General features: G+C 39.7%; 1 protein-coding gene across 11 annotated transcripts in view; it reads left to right on the forward strand.

Annotated features, from left to right (window-relative positions):
* The first annotated feature begins 3306 nt into the window (after positions 1-3306).
* rims1b (regulating synaptic membrane exocytosis 1b) overlaps positions 3307-19624 on the forward strand; it is an 89584-nt gene continuing 73266 nt past the window's right edge. For all 11 annotated transcript variants that reach the window (XM_063884515.1, XM_063884520.1, XM_063884519.1 and 8 more), the window contains exon 1: positions 3307-3473. In XM_063884515.1, the coding sequence (XP_063740585.1) occupies positions 3307-3473 (167 nt within the window). The remainder of the gene's footprint in view (positions 3474-19624) is intronic.

A 19624-nucleotide genomic window follows, 5' to 3' on the forward strand; every position in this document is an offset into this window, starting at 1 on the left:
ATATGTAGACAGTGGCATTGTAATTACTTATTGGTCAGAATGTAAAAATAAATGTTCTATAATTACTGAAAATGATTGCTTCGCTTACCAATGGTCAATTTCACATGTTGTTTTTAAATATATCACTAACTAAATATTTACATTGCACCTACTTTGCACTCTGGTCACTTTTTATTTTAAATTGAACAAACACATTACATCTTATGTAAATATGAGTTTTGAAATATGTATAGCATGTGTGATACATTTGATGCAAATCCCTTCAGCTCATGGATGCATTTCAGAACAGGGCTTAAGCCGTTGTCACAGGGCCCCAAAGTCTCAGAGTCCACCTTGGTTTGAGGACAAAATGGGACTCAAGAAACACATATAAACTGAAAATGACCTAAATAAATACAAAATAAGAAATAGACTAAATAGAAAATAACTATTTACCTATAAAAAAAAAATGTAATCAGTAACCTAAAATGAGTACCACAATATAACAGAGATGCAACCCGATTAGGCTACTTCTGTGACTTTTTGATTACCTTAATATCAAATGCCATGCAATAAACCAAGCTATTTTCTATCCAAAATATGCCCAAGTACTATAGACCAACACAACAAGTATCCATGAATGCTTAGTACAGTTTACAAAGCAACAATAAAATGGGCATGTAGATCGTAATATATCATATTATATATATATATATATATATATATATATATATATATATCAATATTTATATTAAAATGCGTTGTAATCCTGCTTGTAATGACATTTTTAAAAATCTAATTATGTTTTTTATTTATAAAAGTAACTGCATACTGTTACTTTTTGTGTATCCTGATTATATAACACTTTTACATGTAATCCGTTACTCCCGAAGCCTGTTCAATTTATGACAATAATCATTGTGAAGTAATGCAAAAGTAATCAGATTAGATTACATTTTTTGTGTAACCCGATGGATTGCATTAATCAGTACAACACATTTTGCCATTTCAGTATTTTACCACAGTAATACATTGGCTCATCCTATTGACCATGTTCAGGGTGACCGAGAGGAACACGGGAAGGCTCGGGGTAAAGTACCAATCCCCCTCCGGGTCTATTTTTAGTCTAAGGTCTGCAGCACAGATCTGCTCTGGCACGACTGTGTCACTCGGGTCTGGTGGTCCCTAGTCACGACCAAAATGATGACAAAATTCTGCACCACGGGAAGCTGACGTCACCTTGGTACACTCACCTAACGGGTGACGTCATGTGACGGAGGCTGGATGGCAGCAGCGGCCGGGGTGATGCCATCTGCTGGAGGGACCCGGACACTCAGCGGGCATTACGTCACCGTGTGGCAGCTCCGGGTCGGTATAGCCTGGGAGAGTGGATGTGAATGCACAACGAGCAGGGAGGAAGTCTGGCTGAGGACTGATGAAAAGGTGACAACAGAAAAAAACACATCTCCAAAGTTTCAATTTATCTCATCCAATGTAATGCAAATAGGAATATATAAGTGTGGAATTTAAATAACGATTGAATTGGTGAAAAGAAGGAAACGTTAACGTACGGAAAAAAAGGAAAACAGACATATGAGATTAGTGAAAAGCCCTGCAGAACATTAAAAAAAATAATGCATTAAGAGGAAGGAACTAGTTAAACGATCATAACTTAAATTCAGAAGGGATGAATCTGGTAAATAAAATGGATGGAATGGAAACAATAACTATAACATCAGAAAATCAAGTCCATATTTTCAATGAAAGGAGGGAAAAATAAACGAGAAATAGAACATAAAACATGACTAATGACTCAATGGTAGATGTGATAATGAATCTAGGTATGAGTATTAATATGTTATCTGTTATTTGTAAGCTATACAAATTAAAGCTCATCTCTTTTAATTTTTCTGATTTGTGGATTTTTATTTTGTTATTTAATGTGTTTTTGTTTTAACTGTATCTAATTTTGTTATGCATGCCCTGTATGCAAAAAAACAAAACAATTCATAAAAAATGTCAAAACTAAAATATGATTTTACTTCTATTTTATCAATGTTAGTTTTGTTTGTTTTATTTTAACCACGAGTAATGAAAATAAATAGCATTCTTTTCTATGACATATGAAGTGTAAACTTTGATCAAGGCACAAAAACATGTCGCTTGAACCCAGGAGAAAGACTGTCTTGCACACATCCACAGAGGCTAAACATATGATACGCACAAAACATAGTAAAAGAGATCTACATAACGCATATGCAAAAATAACAATACATTAAGTTACTTGTGCAACATTAAAAAATCATAAATATAAGAATAAAAACGCAATAATAAAATTGGATGTGCAACAACTGCAACTTGTGCTACAGTCTATGTGCCGTTACTGCAATAGATAGTGGCACAGGAGAAGGATAAGTCTATAACCTGTTTTTCTGTATGGATGCATATACATATTAAGCAGCTTAGATGTTCGAATAGCTCACAAAATCAAAAAAGAATTGGAAAAGAAGATCTGTGCCAACACACAATGCTGTTCAGACGAGCTGCTGTCCATGGTGCTGAAATGCATAAACGTGTAGGACCAATAGGATCCGTACTGCATGTTGATACTGGGCTTCAGATAACAAGCTTTAAATAGCCCAGTTGATTTATATGAATTGGCAAAATAACAGAAAGTATCGCGAGAATAGGTTATAATGAACACTGGTTATGGCTGTTAAACTTTATGAGCCGTGTGTGAGAGTGTGTGTGAAGCCACAGTAAAGGCTGTGCTTGCATGTGATGATGATGAGGACCCCATTCTCACATGAGTAAGCGCACCTCCGCAGAAAAAACGGGAGAGAGGAGGAGGGCTGCATCCCATTGACTGAGAGAGAGCGAGAGAGAAGGGGGGAGAGAGAGAGGCAGCACGGACTCCGCCTATACCGCCCCAACATCCAGCTCCAGCCCGACGACGGCAGCACAGCCCAGGCGAGAGATCCAGCAGGGCCCCCCCTCAGCTCGACTCAAGTCCCGGCGTGAGAAAAACGGACATGGGCTCCCCGTGAATCCGGGCGGTGGAGGGCAGAGGCGGGCAGCCGGGGGGTGGGGGGGAACGACGACGAGAGCGTGGTGGGAGAAACACCCAGAGAGGACAAACAAAAGCACAACCGAGGGTGCCTGCGAACATGAGCGGCGTGCACTGTCTGCGGCTGCCGCTGCCGCTGCCGCTCCGCCTGCGGACCATGTCGTGAGGTGTGGCTCGGAAACGCTCCGGGAAACCTGTCAGCCGAAACGACTCGCCGAGGAGGAGCAGCAGGAGGAGGAGGAGGGGTGGTGGTGGAAAAGATGTCCGCCTCGGTGGGGCCCCAGGGTGGCCCTCGCCCACCCACCGCGACGCCAAACATGCCGGACCTGCCGGACCTCAGCCATCTGACCGAGGAGGAGAGGAAGATCATTATGGCAGTGATGGCTCGGCAAAAGGAGGAAGAGGATAAAGAACAAGCCATGCTAAAGTAAGAGGAACGATTTCTTCCTTTTCTGTGGAAGTTATAACGCATTCTAATCCCAGTTTGTAAAATGGAGCTGCCCATTATAACCCACCGTTACTGTCGTAGTGGTCAGCACCTCCTGCCCTTCACATCCAGCACCCGAGGTGGTGCTGTGCTAATAGAAGTGAGCACTACCAGAGGCGGGGGGTGGGTGGGGGGGGGGGCTGTATGCTGCCAGAATCAATAAATTAAAACAATATACAATCACTGTCAGTGGAGATGACCCGAAACAGGGTCAAACGTGTGCCAGGTGAAGATAGGGCCGTGAGGACGGGGTGTGATAGTTTTGGTGGAGGCAGTGGCGGCGTCAGTGGTTAGGGGTGTGGGGATGAATCATAGCATTAACCATCCTTCACCCACTCGTTTTCATCAATGGGGACTGCACCCCATCCCTCAGTTTACACATCCAACACTGATTTTTCCGTTTTACGCGCACACACAGGCTAGAGTGGCTTTATCACTGTGTGTGTGTGTGTGTATGTGTGTGTGTGTGTGTGTGTGTGTGTGTGTGTGTGTGTGTGTGTGTGTGTGTGTAAAGGGATAGAAATGGCTTTGACAATAATAGGAACGATAATGACATTATAGCTCCTGGGCCTGCAGCGACACAAACCGTTAGATAAAGCCAACACACGGACGCTGGTGAGGCGGTGTGTGCGATCATTTGTGCTCCCTTTGGCGTAGAGGAAAGATGGGGTGTGGTGGGGAACGATAGAGATGAGGAAAAGAGACCGGTTATACTGTAGCACCTTTGAAAAGCCTCTGTATGTTGATCAAATGGTGATATATGTGCCAAATACTAAGAATCTCAGCTGTGTGGAGATCAGATTTCCGGCTGGTAGCATTATAAAACACAGGAGGTACTTTCTGTAAGTGTTTTGTGGTGAGAACTCGGTGTGCTACAGCTGCCTCATACAAAGCTACATTGCAGTTTGATGCCTCTGGGGTTTCCAGCAGAAGCAAATGGTACCAAAAGCACCAGACCAGCCACCGAGCTGCACCCACAGCTGCTGTGGAACATGCGAGGGCCTGTCTCTGGCTCCATAATAAAGGATGTTACCGTAGCAGGCGTGCAGCAGCATCCCATATAGCACTCACGGCCAGCTTCCATTCTAATGGCTACATGTGTTCATTTCCTGACTGTAGCCTAAAGAGGAGCTGCATCTGGATAGGAAGTGATGTATTTAATGTTCCATAAGGCACAGGCTCAGGTTCAGTAGATAATGGCCTCATCCTCTGGATACCCATCGATGGGGCCAGGACACTCTGGACAAAGGCGGGATGGGGTTTTACAGAAATACACAAATAATGTGAAGTGAGAATTAGTGAAGCAGTAGTATTCAGTATGGTATGCAGAGGCAGAGTAAATGGAGGAGGATTGACAGCAGACATTTTCTTTCATTTTAGACACCTTCACCTTCTCGCACATGGCGATGCATTTTCAAAAATATAGCAACAATCACACATCTTGTCACACCTCTGCTAAACATCAAATGCACTCAATAACAGGACAATAATTATCAACAATTCAGAGACCCAGAATTCATACCCACTCACACATGAGCTTGAAATTTGACTCTTTGACAACACTGTCTCATAAAGAGGAAAATGCTGGTGCCGTGTAAACACCTGGCAAACCATCAAACATTCTCTCCATATACAGTATCTTGAGTGATGAAACATATGGCATCCAGTAGTTTAAGGTACGGAGTAGCATTAGCATACATGCTATCTTTCTAGAGTAGATAACTATAGGTTATAGTTAATGGAATGTATACGTATGTTTCAGTTCATTCAAAAGAAAAGAAAAATAGTTTGTTGTGGTCCCAAAGAACAGTTAGATGGGTGTTGTTGAACTATCTGCCACCATGCATGTGTAGTAGTGTGCAACAGTTGTGTTGAGAAAAACCTTTATATATTGGGTTTTACCTAGAGAACCTTATAGAACCACAACTGGAAAGCCACAGAACAATTATAGTAGATGCACTGTGTGAGTTTCCACCATCCTCTGGTCGTGTTTTCAGTCAGTGGGGTTATGGAAAAGACTAAAGGCCCAAGGAAGATCCTGCCACATTTTGCATTTTAGCCAGGGTCTGTTGGTTGGTTTATGCTGTCCTCGTATGATCTTAGTTTACCTTATTTAGATCCTCCATTTTAGTCCTTTGTTTACATCTGCGCCAAAGGGTTAGGGTCACTGCGTAAAATGTGTGCTTCTATTGGCCAACCCTGGGCTCTGGTTTCAGACAGAGGGTGAAAAGAGGTGCTGCAGCACAGGCAGTATGAGAAAAATAACATTACATTTGAACATTAAAGCATGGAGACATGTCACTGCATTTTTTTAAATAATAGTAAGTGACAGAAAAATTGCCACTACATGTACTGAATTGCTTTTATTAACATATTGGATACCATAAACATCCACTGTCACCAATATCTGATCCCCCATATACAGCCCCGGAAAAAATTAAGAGACCACTTCAGCATCATTTTCTCTTGTTTCATTATTTATAGGTTTGTCTTTGAGTTAAATTATTATTTTTTTTTTTATTGTATTCTATAAACTACTGACAACATGTCTCTGTGTTGAAATTTAACACACACTTGAATGGCTGCCATACATGTAGAGATAAAGATTTAAGAAACATGTGGAGTGGGCTCTTCATTTTTCCGGAGCTGTATATAGGCAAGGCAAGTTATTTCAGCACAATTCAACAGAACATTAAAAAATGAAACATTAAGATATAGTGCAACAGAATCATATTAAAAATAAATATATAAATACAGTCAAAAGAAGGACATAAAATACAAGAATAACGGTTATAGTGGAGAAATAAAACCGCTCTCTGGTTTATTGGTCCACATTATAATGAAATTGCAAGTCAGTCTAATTATAAAGCAACATTTTAGATAAGTCACAAATACTGTGTACAATTACATTCATTTAAATCTGACACATGGTCTTAATTATTTCTGTGATGGAGTTTCTTTTAAGCAATATATTTCATACCTCCCTTTATACGTGACTCCTAGAACCCATTTTTCTATATTGGAAGAGTAGTTATAATAAGCGGACGATGAACATTCTGTGCCTTACGTCAGGACTATTCACCTGGTCAGCTCCTGAGACCGGAGCAGCTGGCAGTGATAAGGTTAAACTGATACTGGATTTTATCGGTCATGACTTTACCCTATAGCCTGGGAGAAACCAACGTCTCCCAGAGCCAGGACACCAGGTTCCAGGCTAATCATTCGCTGTGAGAGTTCAGCAGCTGGACTCACTGATTCACAGCGCTAACGAACACTTTGTCCACCTCTAATACACTGTAGACTTCAGAGACTCTCTCCATTGACTTGATAAACCTCCATTGAGTTCCTAATCCAGAGGATGCTAGCCATGCAGAGGGCAGTGAGTGAAATGCTGAACGCAGCAGGGACCAACCCTCTCCTGTGCTGTGACGTAGAAGCTCTTACAGCACAGCAGGAAATCTTTTCTCTGCAATCAAACGCTCCCACCAGCCCATGGGACCTTTTGAGGTTTCCAAAATGTAAATATAGAAACAATGTGTAAAATATTGATGTGCTCAGCGGAGAGGTTGTAGACATTTCAGACGTGTTTGGACGCATGCTGGAGTGACGGATGGGGTAATGGAAGCACCTGCTTGCGTTACAGTTAATGCATGTAAACACTACAGAGTGGTGCAGTGATGACCTATTATTGTAGGCAGATCCAAAAGTTAGCATCTCAAGAGATCCCTCCACTAAAAGCAATGGGATTATTCTATTGGATTTTGGAATATTACAGAAAAATAAGATCTTTGGAAACACATGCAATGTCTTTTGTTTTAGCTCTCATGTCATAGCATTTAGGCCAAATATGATTAGTGTCTATGTTCAGGCTCTCAGTATTATTTTCTGTAATGTCCATGCTATGGTAACCCTATATCTTTTTATCTTGCTGTTATATTTTCATTTTTCAATAGACGTATTTTTGCTACTTAAATAAGCATTGTAAAGGCTCCCTAAAAAAAATCAATGACATTTTTCCATTGGATTTCGGAATATTTCCGAAAATAAGATCTGTGGCTACACGTTTATGATACTTGCATGCTTTGTTCAGGAGGATAATTTCCAAATAGTAACTCCACTTATAGATTATAGTAGCATTAATGCAATTGCCAATCGTGGCTATTTTTCAGCATGATGACATTTACTAGTCTCACTCAGTTAATTTTTACGACGCATATTTTATGTCTTGGAACAAAATGTGAAAATATCCTATGTGCTTTTGTTAAGCACAAATCTTCTTTCAGGCATCCAACCAACAATTTATTAAAAAAATTAGTTCAAGTGGTATAATGCTAACTTATTCCTGGTTTTAGGACTCATTCCTGCAGTAGTAGTACGCAAAGTTCACATCTCGCTTTATTTTATTTTTTTCTAACATTTCTGAAATTCTTCAACCTTGTTTTGATCTCTGGCTAATACAAGGTGTTTGTTGGTTCCTTGACACCAGATGGACGGAAGAGGAATCAGGACCGAGCACACAGCAGAAGGGAGAGGAGGGAGGATTTAGAGGTTTTAAGGATTAGAGCGGGGCAAAGAGAGAGAAAAAGGGGGTGACTCAAAGAGTGGGAAGATCTTCTTTAAGGGGTCCCACACACACACACACACACACACACACACACACACACACACACACACACACACACACACACACACACACACACACACACACACACACACACACACACACACACACACACACACACACACACTTCTAATCTCTTCAGCAGGCCTCCCCCAGGCAGTAGGCTACAGGGTGCATATAGAGGGCATTAAAGCCCCCCCCCCTCCCGCCTTCTGTCTGATATGGCTGTTACTGTCCACTGAGAGGTCATCTACAGTTTGCTAGCCAAGGCCAAGATTAGGCTCAGGAGAAAAAGATAGTTGTTTTATCTTTAAAAGATAGTTAAAGCTTAAAGCTGCACTCAAGGTTTCATAACAACAAAGACTCAAATCCACTTATGTGTTATGAAAGAACTGCTGGTAAATATAATCACAAAGTTCACATATGTATGTATGTATGTATGTATGTATGTATGTATGTATGTATGTATGTATGTATGTATGTATGTATGTATGTATGTATGTATGTAGGTAGGTAGGTAGGTAGGTAGGTAGGTAGGTAGGTAGGTGTGTGTGTGTGTGTGTGTGTGTGTGTGTGTGTGTATGTGTGTGTGTGTGTGTGTGTGTGTGTGTGTATGTATGTATGTATGTATGTATGTATGTATGTATGTATGTATGTATGTATGTATGTATGTGTGTATGTGTGTATGTGTGTATGTATGTATGTATGTATGTATGTATGTATGTATGTATGTACAGTGGGGCAAAAAAGTATTTAGTCAGCCACCAATTGTGCAAGTTCTCCCATTTAAAAAGATGAGAGAGGCCTGTAATTTTTATCATAGGTATACCTCAACTATGAGAGACAGAATGAGAAAGAAAATCCAGGAAATCACATTGTAGGATTTATAATGAATTAATTGGTAAATTCCTCTGTAAAATAAGTATTTGGTCACCTACAAACAAGCCAGATTTCTGGCTCTCACAGACCTGTAACTTCTTCTTTAAGAGGCTCCTCTGTCCTCCACTCGTTACCTGTATTAATGGCACCTTTTTGAACTCGTTATCAGTATAAAAGACACCTGTCCACAACCTCAAACAGTCATACTCCAAACTCCACTATGGCCAAGACCAAAGAGCTGTCAAAGGAGACCAGAGACAAAATTGTAGACCTGCACCAGGCTGGGAAAACTGAATCTGCAATAGGCAAGCACCTTGGTGTGAAGAAATCAACTGTGGGAGCAATTATTAGAAAATGGAAGACATACAAGACCACTGCTAATCTCCCTCGATCTGGGGCTCCACGCAAGATCTCACCCCGTAGGGTCAAAATGATCACAAGAACGGTGAGCAAAAATCCCAGAACCACATGGGGGGACCTAGTGAATGACCTGCAGAGAGCTGGGACCAAAGTAACAGAGGCTACCATCAGTAACACACTACGCCGCCAGGGACTTAAATCCTGCAGTTCCAGACGTGTCCCCCTGCTTAAGCCAGTACATGTCCAGGCCCGTCTGAAGTTTGCTAGAGGGCATTTGGATGATCCAGAAGAGGATTGGGAGAATGTCATATGGTCAGATGAAACCAAAATAGAACTTTTTGGTAAAAACTCAACTCGTCGTGTTTGGAGGAGAAAGAATGCGGAGTTGCATCCAAAGAACACCATACCTACTGTGAAGCACGGGGGTGGAAACATCATGCTTTGGGGCTGTTTTTCTGCAAAGGGACCAGGACGACTGATCTGTGTAAAGGAAAGAATGAATGGGGCCATGTATCGTGAGATTTTGAGTGAAAACCTCCTTCCATCAGCAAGGGCACTGAAGATGAAGCGTGGCTGGGTCTTTCAGCATGACAATGATCCCAAACACACCGCCAGGGCAACGAAGGAGTGGCTTCGTAAGAAGCATTTCAAGGTCCTGGAGTGGCCTAGCCAGTCTCCAGATCTCAACCCCATAGAAAATCTTTGGAGGGAGTTGAAAGTCCGTGTTGCCCAGCGACAGCCCCAAAACATCACTGCTTTAGAGGAGATCTGCATGGAGGAATGGGCCAAAATACCAGCAACAGTGTGTGAAAACCTTGTGAAGACTTACAGAAAACGTTGGACCTCTGTCATTGCCAACAAAGGGTATATAACAAAGTATTGAGATGAACTTTTGTTATTGACCAAATACTTATTTTCCACAATAATTTGAAAATAAATTCATTAAAAATCCTACAATGTGATTTCCTGGATTTTTTTTTCTCATTCTGTCTCTCATAGTTGAGGTCTACCTATGATAGATATTACAGGCCTCTCTCATCTTTTTAAATGGGAGGACTTGCACAATTGGTGGCTGACTAAATACTTTTTTGCCCCACTGTATGTGTATGTATTGGTATTGTACTGTCATCATGTCTCCACAGTGCTTACGTAGTTGAATCTGATTGGTCAAGTTTTGCTCCTTTTGTTGAATTTTTTTTTGTGCTGTATTCTTGATGCTGTTTGTTGCGTAGGTGCAGCACTGTCCACAGCACTGAAACAGAACGTAGATCCATGGACGGACACTGTTTCTTAGCCTGCTTGAATTTCGTGGTTGTGAAAACAACTAAGGACCAACAACATTCCTCTCTTAGCAAATTATCAGGGAAATAAGTATGAGACAGAGCCATACCAGCAGCAAACAGCTGTTTCTACATGACTTCCTCTGCTGATTTGACAGACAATTGTTCACAAATTCAAAACATATTATTTGCTCTGATATTGATAGGTAAATATATTGTTTGATTTTAAAACAATAGCGTTATGCTGTTGTTATTAGCCTTCCTTATCTCCAAGTATCTGAGTGACATTTGACTAGTGCAACTTTGTGATTTATTCACAAACATTAAGGACATAGATTGTTGGAATATGAGATTTGAACACATTTCTATTTACAGTATTTTTATAAGCATTCATCTGTTGTCAACTTACAATTAACAAATACAATTCATTTATCTCAATAGTAATCACTGTAATCAACAGTATTTAATTTCATCTTACTGTACAATACAGTGGATATAGACTTCTGCTTGATTTGTATTTTATTTTTGAAATTGTTTGATTGTTTAATGTGTTATATAAATGTGTTGCATTGTTGGAGGTGCTCATGTCTACACTGTAGCTACTGGGCATATGACATTAAAACCTTTGAATCTTGGATAGGCTGATAGAAATAAATATGATGATTAATTGTGAGAAACCAAGAAATTCTGTGTTTCACACATTCTTGACTCAAAATGCTAATAGTGCTAATGTGAAAGTACACAGATGTTTGCTTACACATTTAACTTTTCAACTTTCAAAAGATGAAATGTGTGAAATGGCCTTAATAAACACATTTTTCTGCAAGAATAATTGAAATCGAGCATCGTTTCTTTTGTTAGCATTTTAGCCTTTATCCAACAGCAGATGTTTTGTCCACTAAACCTGTTTTATTCAATATCTCTCTCTTTAGTACAAATCTGTGGTATCTTTTTCCCTGCTAGCATAGTTTTCACTTGTTTTCACAGCTTATCATCTTAAACAGTAGCAGCTAGCATTATGACCAAGTTACCAAATGTTTTCACTAGTAAAAAGAACAAATATTTTTACTAAACCAATCTGGATAAGATAAAGAGAAACATTCTCCAGAGCAGACTTAAGAGTTTCAAGGTTTCTGCGAGAAAAATGCTAATGTTGAATTATGGATCAGGTCTGAAAATAGCACACACTTGGAAGCAGTTCCTGAAATATTTAAATATTCAGTCCACTGGCTGCTGTTGATGTTCTCCACCTCTTTTTTTTCTTGTTAACCTGGTTGAGTTTGGCCCACTGCTGAATTCAACTATTAACGTATGAAACGGTGTCTGTGTGGGTGTTATGTGTGAATTTGATTTCTAATGTAAACGGGTAACCACTCCTATTCTCAAAGGTGAACACATACATGCACTCTCTCTCTCACACACACACACACACACACACACACACACACACACACACACACACACACACACACACACACACACACACACACACACACACACACACACACACACACACACACACACACACACACACAAAATCCACATACCTACATACACAGAGTATCTGTACAGTCCATGCAGCATGTGTACTGCAGTGCTTGTGAGAGACAGCACACAAAATGCAGCGCACACTCCCAGGTGGTGTTGCTGTTCTCTCGGTGTGAGGATGAAACCTCGAAGAAGGGAAATCAGGCCTGCAAAGACAGAATGCCTCTTTTACTGTACAGTGTGTCCTGTTGCTTTGCAGCCACTCTTTTCACAGACAGCTGGAGAGAATGCGAAGCTCTGTTCTCCATATGTGTGTGTGTGTGTGTGTGTGTGTGTGTGTGTGTGTGTGTGTGTGTGTGTGTGTGTGTGTGTGTGTGTGTGTGTGTGTGTGTGTGTGTGTGTGTGTGTGTGTTTAGAGTATGCTGGATTCAATCTTCACACTTTGCTCTTAATTAAAATAACTCAAAAGCAGTCGCGTGTGTCTGCAACACCTGGAGGAATGAAAGCCAGTGGGATGTGTGTGTGTGTGTGTGTGTGTGTGTGTGTGTGTGTGTGTGTGCGTGTATATGTGTATGTGTGTATGGCTTCTTGTTTGTCTACACTTCTGTCATCTTTGCAGCATGTCTCATCAAGCTGCATCTTGCGTTTGCTTCTTGTTAATTGTCAAACACTGAAAAAATAGTTGGACCAACTTAGTTGAAATGCTTGAATAGGTAACATGCACATTAATTAAGGCGGTAATATTAACACAATTCAAAGAGGACCTATTCTACTCATTTTGGTGGTTTATATTTATATTTTATTTCTCTACTGTGACAAAAAGCTCTTTATTTTCCTCAAACTGCCTGTCCTGCAGCACCTCTTTTCACCCTCTGTCTGACACCAGAGCCAAGTCTGCTCTGATGGGATAGCTGGCTGGCTCTGTTGTTTGTCTGTTATTGGTCAACCGCTTACAGATGTGTAAGAAAAGTCCCAACCCTTAGCAATATGCACGTACAATGTGTACGAGTTCTGGGCAATTGAACTGGGAGAGTTACATAGTGATGTCGCTATGTAATGGAATTACATCAGAGATATGTGATGGAGGTGTTTCAGTATTTGTTTACATGGTTTTTCATTTCTACTGTTTCGTCTTGTACTGTATGACCCATTTTACAATTACTATACAGTGGTGTAGTGACCTTAATTGATTTGTCCAATATGATAATTCTGTGTGTACTGGGCGTTTTAGAGTATCATTTTTATTGACATTAATTAAAAAATGTTTTCCACCCACATTTACTTTTTAAAGCCAATTCCATGGCATGGGTGTGACTTGTTCTGAAAAGTTGTAGGAAATATTGTGCTGATTCAAAATAAAAAGTGAGTTGCTCATCTCCCACGCACAGTACAACCCACATTTTTATCGCTCTTCAATAAGTTGTCATCATTGTCACAATAAACAATTAAAGCCAGGGCTGTCACATCCTCATGAGATTACAGCACCGTGTTGCTATAGCTACTGTAGCTACAAATGTTAAAAAGTAAAGTGCAGTAGAGTAGTCTATCATACACAGCAGCACAAACTGCAGTATGTCCGTGGGAACAATGGAGGCAAGACACGAGAAACTGCACTGTACAGTGCGTCACTGCAAGACACAATGATCTTGTTGTGTTTGCAAATCTGAGGCTACTGTAACTCAATAGGTTATTCAACTATTGCAGTGCCTTAGCCTCGCTGCTGCGAAGTGCCAGCCATGTTTGCTATTCTATTTTCTATTCAAAGCTTACTAATATTAAATGTGTCGCAAGTCCACTTGGGTCCCCACAAATACACCCACCAAGTGTGAATGGACAAACTGTTCTCGAGATTGTACTGTTCTCTCCAAGAGTTCTCATTTATAAGATTTCTCTTTGCAGGTTATTTTTAGGAACATTTAAAAAAAATATACATTCAAAGAGCGGTGGGGACATTTCCCTAGCGTAAATCCTAATAATGGTCCACGATATTGGCCTGCTGTTATCTCTTTTTAAGTCCTTTAACCTGTGTGCTAGCTATCGTCTTTGACTTGATGGTGCAGTTTGGGAAACAGCCTTGTGTCTTTCTGTTTATACAGCTGTGCACATTTGGTTAATCATTAGCTGCAGCAGTAACAGATAGTGAACACTATGTGGGACACTGACGGAGGAGGGTGGGGCGGGTGGGGGGGTCGGGAGTGTGTTGAGAGTGAGAGACCTGAGCGCGCTCAGTGGGTAGCGTCTTTAGTGCTCTCAGACCTCCCCAGCATTAAAGTTTAATGAGAATGCATTTTACTTGGGCTGACCAGGCTCTCTACATCTCTCCGCCTCCCTCCTCCCTCCTCCGTCTGTGTTTGTGGTCAGAGGAAGTGATGGGGTTGTAACCCGAGCGGCTGACTGAAATGTGTAGCCCCTGGTTGGTTGCAAGAATGTATCTATATGCTTATTTTGATTTTGATATTTTGGTTTGTAATGTTGAATCATGTTTCCTTTTCTGGCTCCCTAGCCGATTAACAGCTCTCATCATTTGAGATAACACTTTTTTAGCACCTGAACCAGTCCAACACAGCTTAAGTCTTGATTAGTATCCTCACTAAATAATCTGAAGTGCATTTTGGTGAACATTTTTAAACCTACATTACTCTACATTTGAAATCCTTGTGAAGAGAATGTTTTCTTTCGAAGGTATACAATATGTAACGCTGAATTCAATGGAAATATGAATATTCTGATGAGCATGACTTCGACAAATAGTTTTTGAGCTAATCGCTAACATGCTAGCATGCTCAAATTGTAAAACAGGACAAAACAAAATGTCTCCATACTGTATACTTAGATTAAATAATGTTTAATGTTAAATAATACTGGGCCATGAAGAGTTTAATTGTGTCTAAATTATGTGTCTGGCTCCTAGCAGGCAAGCAGCTCTCATCATTTTGATAGAAAATATTTTATTAGCGTCTTATACCAAGTCAGCCGAAGCCTCTATTAGCATCCTACCAAAATCATCAGAAATGCATGTGGTGGGAACATTGAAACCTACTTTATTTTAAATCCTGGTGAAAAGACTGTTCTTTATCCAATATGTCACACGGAATTTCCTATAAATATTAAAAGTTTGATGAACTCCCACGATTTTATTTTGAGCAAAACGCTAACATTAGCATGATAACATTGAACATCATAACATGCTATTGTTTAACAAGACAAGACAAAATGTCTCGATATGCCTATTTAGATTATGTTAAATGTTAAATAATGTTTTGCCATGAACAGTTGAATTGTGTCCACATTGTGTGGATGTGTGTGAGTGTGTGTGAAAGAGGGATTGTGACACAACTGTAGTCTTAATTGCTGCCTTATTCAGACAAGGTTTCAGCCAACCATGAGCTGTTTCCTCAAAAATGAAGCCCAAAAATACTAAACCCTAATTATCACTTTAGTTTGTCTTGCTCCCCCACAAAAAGACGCTTTTCACCATGCTGTAAGAAAAAGACATCCTTTCAGCTTGCTGAAAAGCTGTGTTTTGTTGCGATCTTGTATAAAGCTCATATAAGTAATGCAAAAGCAAATTCTTCTGATCAATAAACATTTAAATATAATTATAAGTTAAAATATCCAACAGCAGTATGTAATGCTATTAACGTTAGTTCCACATTTATCAGGCTGTGGTGAACACCTTAATGCATAGTCATAGTCAAATAGTTTATTATAAATGATTTTGAAATGGGCTATAACTCATGAGTATTTTTACTTTTGGTAATTTAAGAATATTAATTAATAAATTTGGTTTTGCTACTTTTACTTAATACAAATAATTGAGTAGGCCTATTGCTCTTGTACCTGTAACCACACCCAACAGATGTTTCGAATACAATCAAATCATTGCAATAATTTCCTAATACAATATCTACTAAATATCGACGGCAAGACTAATAACTTGAATTTGTCATTAAAGCGGAAAAAAACAATCACTTTACATAAACCACTTCACTTTTTAAGCAGAACATTTGGAACCTATTAGCCACGATGCTTACGGTGTTTATTGTGAAGAATAACAAATAAACATTACAGTTAATTTTATTTGTTGCACGGCATGTGGAGGTTCGTGGGGCCCATGGAAAAATAGGAGTGAAGAACGAGGGAGACGATGAAGGAGTGCTAGCTGAGGTTGCTGGGATAGGGTGAAGGGATTAGAGGTCACGCATTATTACTCTACAAATACTACACCACCATTTACATTCATGACTTACATCACCCGGTAGGCTGTGCGAGGTCAGAGGCTTTGTGTATGTGTGTCTTCGTATTTAGGAGAGAAGGAGACGGAAGAAGAGGACAGTACAAATTGAATTGCACATATGCAGCGATGTAGAAGAGAAAATTTTTATCAATTACTTGGCTTTGAAAGAGTGGAGTTCAATGTAAAGTGTTGAAGATATGAGAGGGCTATAAAGAGGAGAAGAAAAAAAAGGAAATGGCTGAAGAGTAAGAGGTATATAAATGAAAAAAAAAATAGATGAATACAGAGAGAGAGAGAGAGAGATAGAGTGATGGACACACAAAAAGATCCATGCCAAATAAGCACTCTGTTCCATGAATATGGATAAAACACACACAACATCAATACAAAGAGTTATAAATCCTAGCACTGGCTATATGGGAGAGGCTGATGCTATGGAGTGGTGCAGTGATGACGTATTTTGGAAGGCTGACCTGGAAGTTACCATTAAAGGGCTCCCTCAACTAAAAGCAATGGGATTTCCCTGTTTGACTTATATTGCAGGAAACAAGTTCCGTGGCAAACACACCTTTATGATACTTCACATGTGTTGTTCAGCAGGTTAATCATTACATCTTAACACCACTATGTGATTTTTGAAGGGCAAATGCAAGCCCAAATAAAAGGCGAACTTTAGGCTATGAACAAACTAAATCAAAGATGCATGTGGGTTAAATACTGACGTGTTTTATATCGAAGAACACAACGTCAAAATATCTTAAGCTGTTTGTTTAGAACAGCTCTTATTTCAGGCTTCTAACCACAAATACGTTCAGAAACCATTGAGCTTGAGACAAGGGAACTGGGAGTGGGTAAACATTTTTAGGATTTATTATTACACCACTCTAAACAGGCTAAATCTGACAAGCTAAAGCTAACAAGCTAAATGACTTAACTAAACATCAGACAAATGTATGTTGTGGGAAAATGTTGAAACCTGCATTACTTCACTTTATCCAATCTTTGTTAACATATCCAATATGTCACACTGAATTCAAGGATTATATAAATAGTTTGCTTCACATGACTCCAGCAATTAGTTGTTTAGTTAAATGGTAACTTCACATGCTAACATGCTAAGCTAATGTTTGTCGTGTTGGAATTGTAACATAGGACTAAAAATAAAGCACAGCTGAGGCTGATGGAAATGTCACTGATAGTATTATAGTAATATTTGGGAAGAAACAATTTTGACCAATATGGTACTTGTTGTCAGCGATCAACAAAGGTATTACAATTCATTTTTGGGTTTGCTTTAAAATGCGGTTGAAGAATAAAGTTTAATCATATATGAATGTAACCTTGAAAAGAGTCGGAAAACAGTAACTTTTCTCCAAGAAGTGCATGAAATCTATATTCTAGACACTATCAATCCCAGATTCTTCTCAAAATTAAATGCTAGAGAACACAGCAGGTTAGATCTAGTTTGATTGAAGATGGCATCCTCAAGCTGCACACTAAACCAGCAGCTTTATGTGACTACAGCAGTCAGATGTTGCTGTTACATTGGTTCCTTGAAAGAATGACAGCTGGGATTCAAACCCCATCAAGCCAGGGAGGATTGACCAGATTGTTTGAGAAATCGCTGCCCTATAGATAGATACACACACTGTCCATCTGGGTGCTTTATTTATGCTTGCATTATGACGTAAGCACCATTTTATAGCCTTTTGACAGTGGAGGGAGACAAATGTGTAAAAGTCGTCATGGATAACACGATGGCAGGCAAATAAGAAAACAAAGAAGAGGTTTGCGTTTGGTTAAGCTCCCATCTGTTGCTCTCCTTTCTTCTTTCATTACTTTCACACACCAAACACAATTATTGTTCATTTTTGACACGTACCTTCAATCGTCATTTTCGGTAAATGACTAACGTTCCTGCTCATACAAACTGTTCCTGTATTCCTTTCCTATTCTCCTCCTCTCCTTCCTTCCTTCCTCTTTCGATCATCCTGTCTCCATCCTCTATCCATCATGCACTCCTCTCCTCAAGTGATATTTATAGAGTGGCTCCGGATGCATCGGCTTCTCTCCTCCGCCGATCTCTGGCCCACGCTTGTTTCCGTCTTGGCTCTCTTTGTTCATCCTTTGCCTTTCCACTTGTTCTCTTTCCATCGCCCATCTCCTTTTGAGGTGGGAAAACTTCAAGGACTATGTAGAAATCATTCCTCACCTGTACTTTTAGCCCAACTGTGTAATCTCTCTGTCTGCTACCTTTTTTTGTTATCTCTTCCTGACTCAACCCATGATCTTACATTTACACGGCTCTTCACTGAACAGTTCAACATGTCTTTGTGGTCTTCCTGGCCTCAGAGACTTTTTTTCCTCCATCACCTTGGATCGTGCTGTCAGTTCTGGGACTATTGATCCAGCATGCTTGTTTTGTTCTTTCAATTAAAAGCTCCAACATTCTGTCAAATGCTAGTTTGCTACTTTACAGATCTGGATTAATGATGGTAAATATAATCAGCCCTTAAATCAGACTTTAGTTCACCTGGAGTAAATTCAGCAGCTACCCTGCAGTATACAGAGCCATTAAAACTAGCTGCACCTTTACCAGCTCTGAGAACACTTTAATGATCAATAATTATAAAACATATCAGAAATATTATTCTGAAATGGACCAATCAAACAATGACTACTTTTACTGTCGCTACTTTAAGTACATTTAGATGAGAGTACTTTCTACTTTCACTGGAGGAACATTTAGAATGCAGGACTTTTACTGTGACAGAGTATTCCTACACTCTGGTACTTCTACTTTTACTCAAGTACAAGATCTGAGTACATCTACTTTTACTTACCAGATAGTAGCACCAGATCTGAGTACTTCTCTGACTGGACCTCATCGTGGTGGTCATACTGTACTCAGCGTCCTATGTTCAAAGGGTCCTTAGAGATTTGCAAGGGCTACCTTTACAATTCAACTTACAAAAGAATGTTAGGATATGAACTTTTCAAAACCCTTTTAAAAGTCTCCTTAATATAATATCAAGTGGGTATTGAGCTGGGGAGCATAAGAAGCCCTTTAATGAAATACATAAACAATGCTGCCTCTTCATTTCCATGTATTCTACATGAGTGAGGATGACTTTTAAGTGTAGCTTAGCCTGTATTTTAGATTCTTATCATTCATTTAGTCATTATATGCATATTAAAAGAGTTCTTAACTGTTGTGTTCATTCAA

This window comes from Eleginops maclovinus, chromosome 5 (genome assembly GCF_036324505.1).
Source record: "Eleginops maclovinus isolate JMC-PN-2008 ecotype Puerto Natales chromosome 5, JC_Emac_rtc_rv5, whole genome shotgun sequence".
NCBI lineage: Eukaryota > Metazoa > Chordata > Actinopteri > Perciformes > Eleginopidae > Eleginops > Eleginops maclovinus.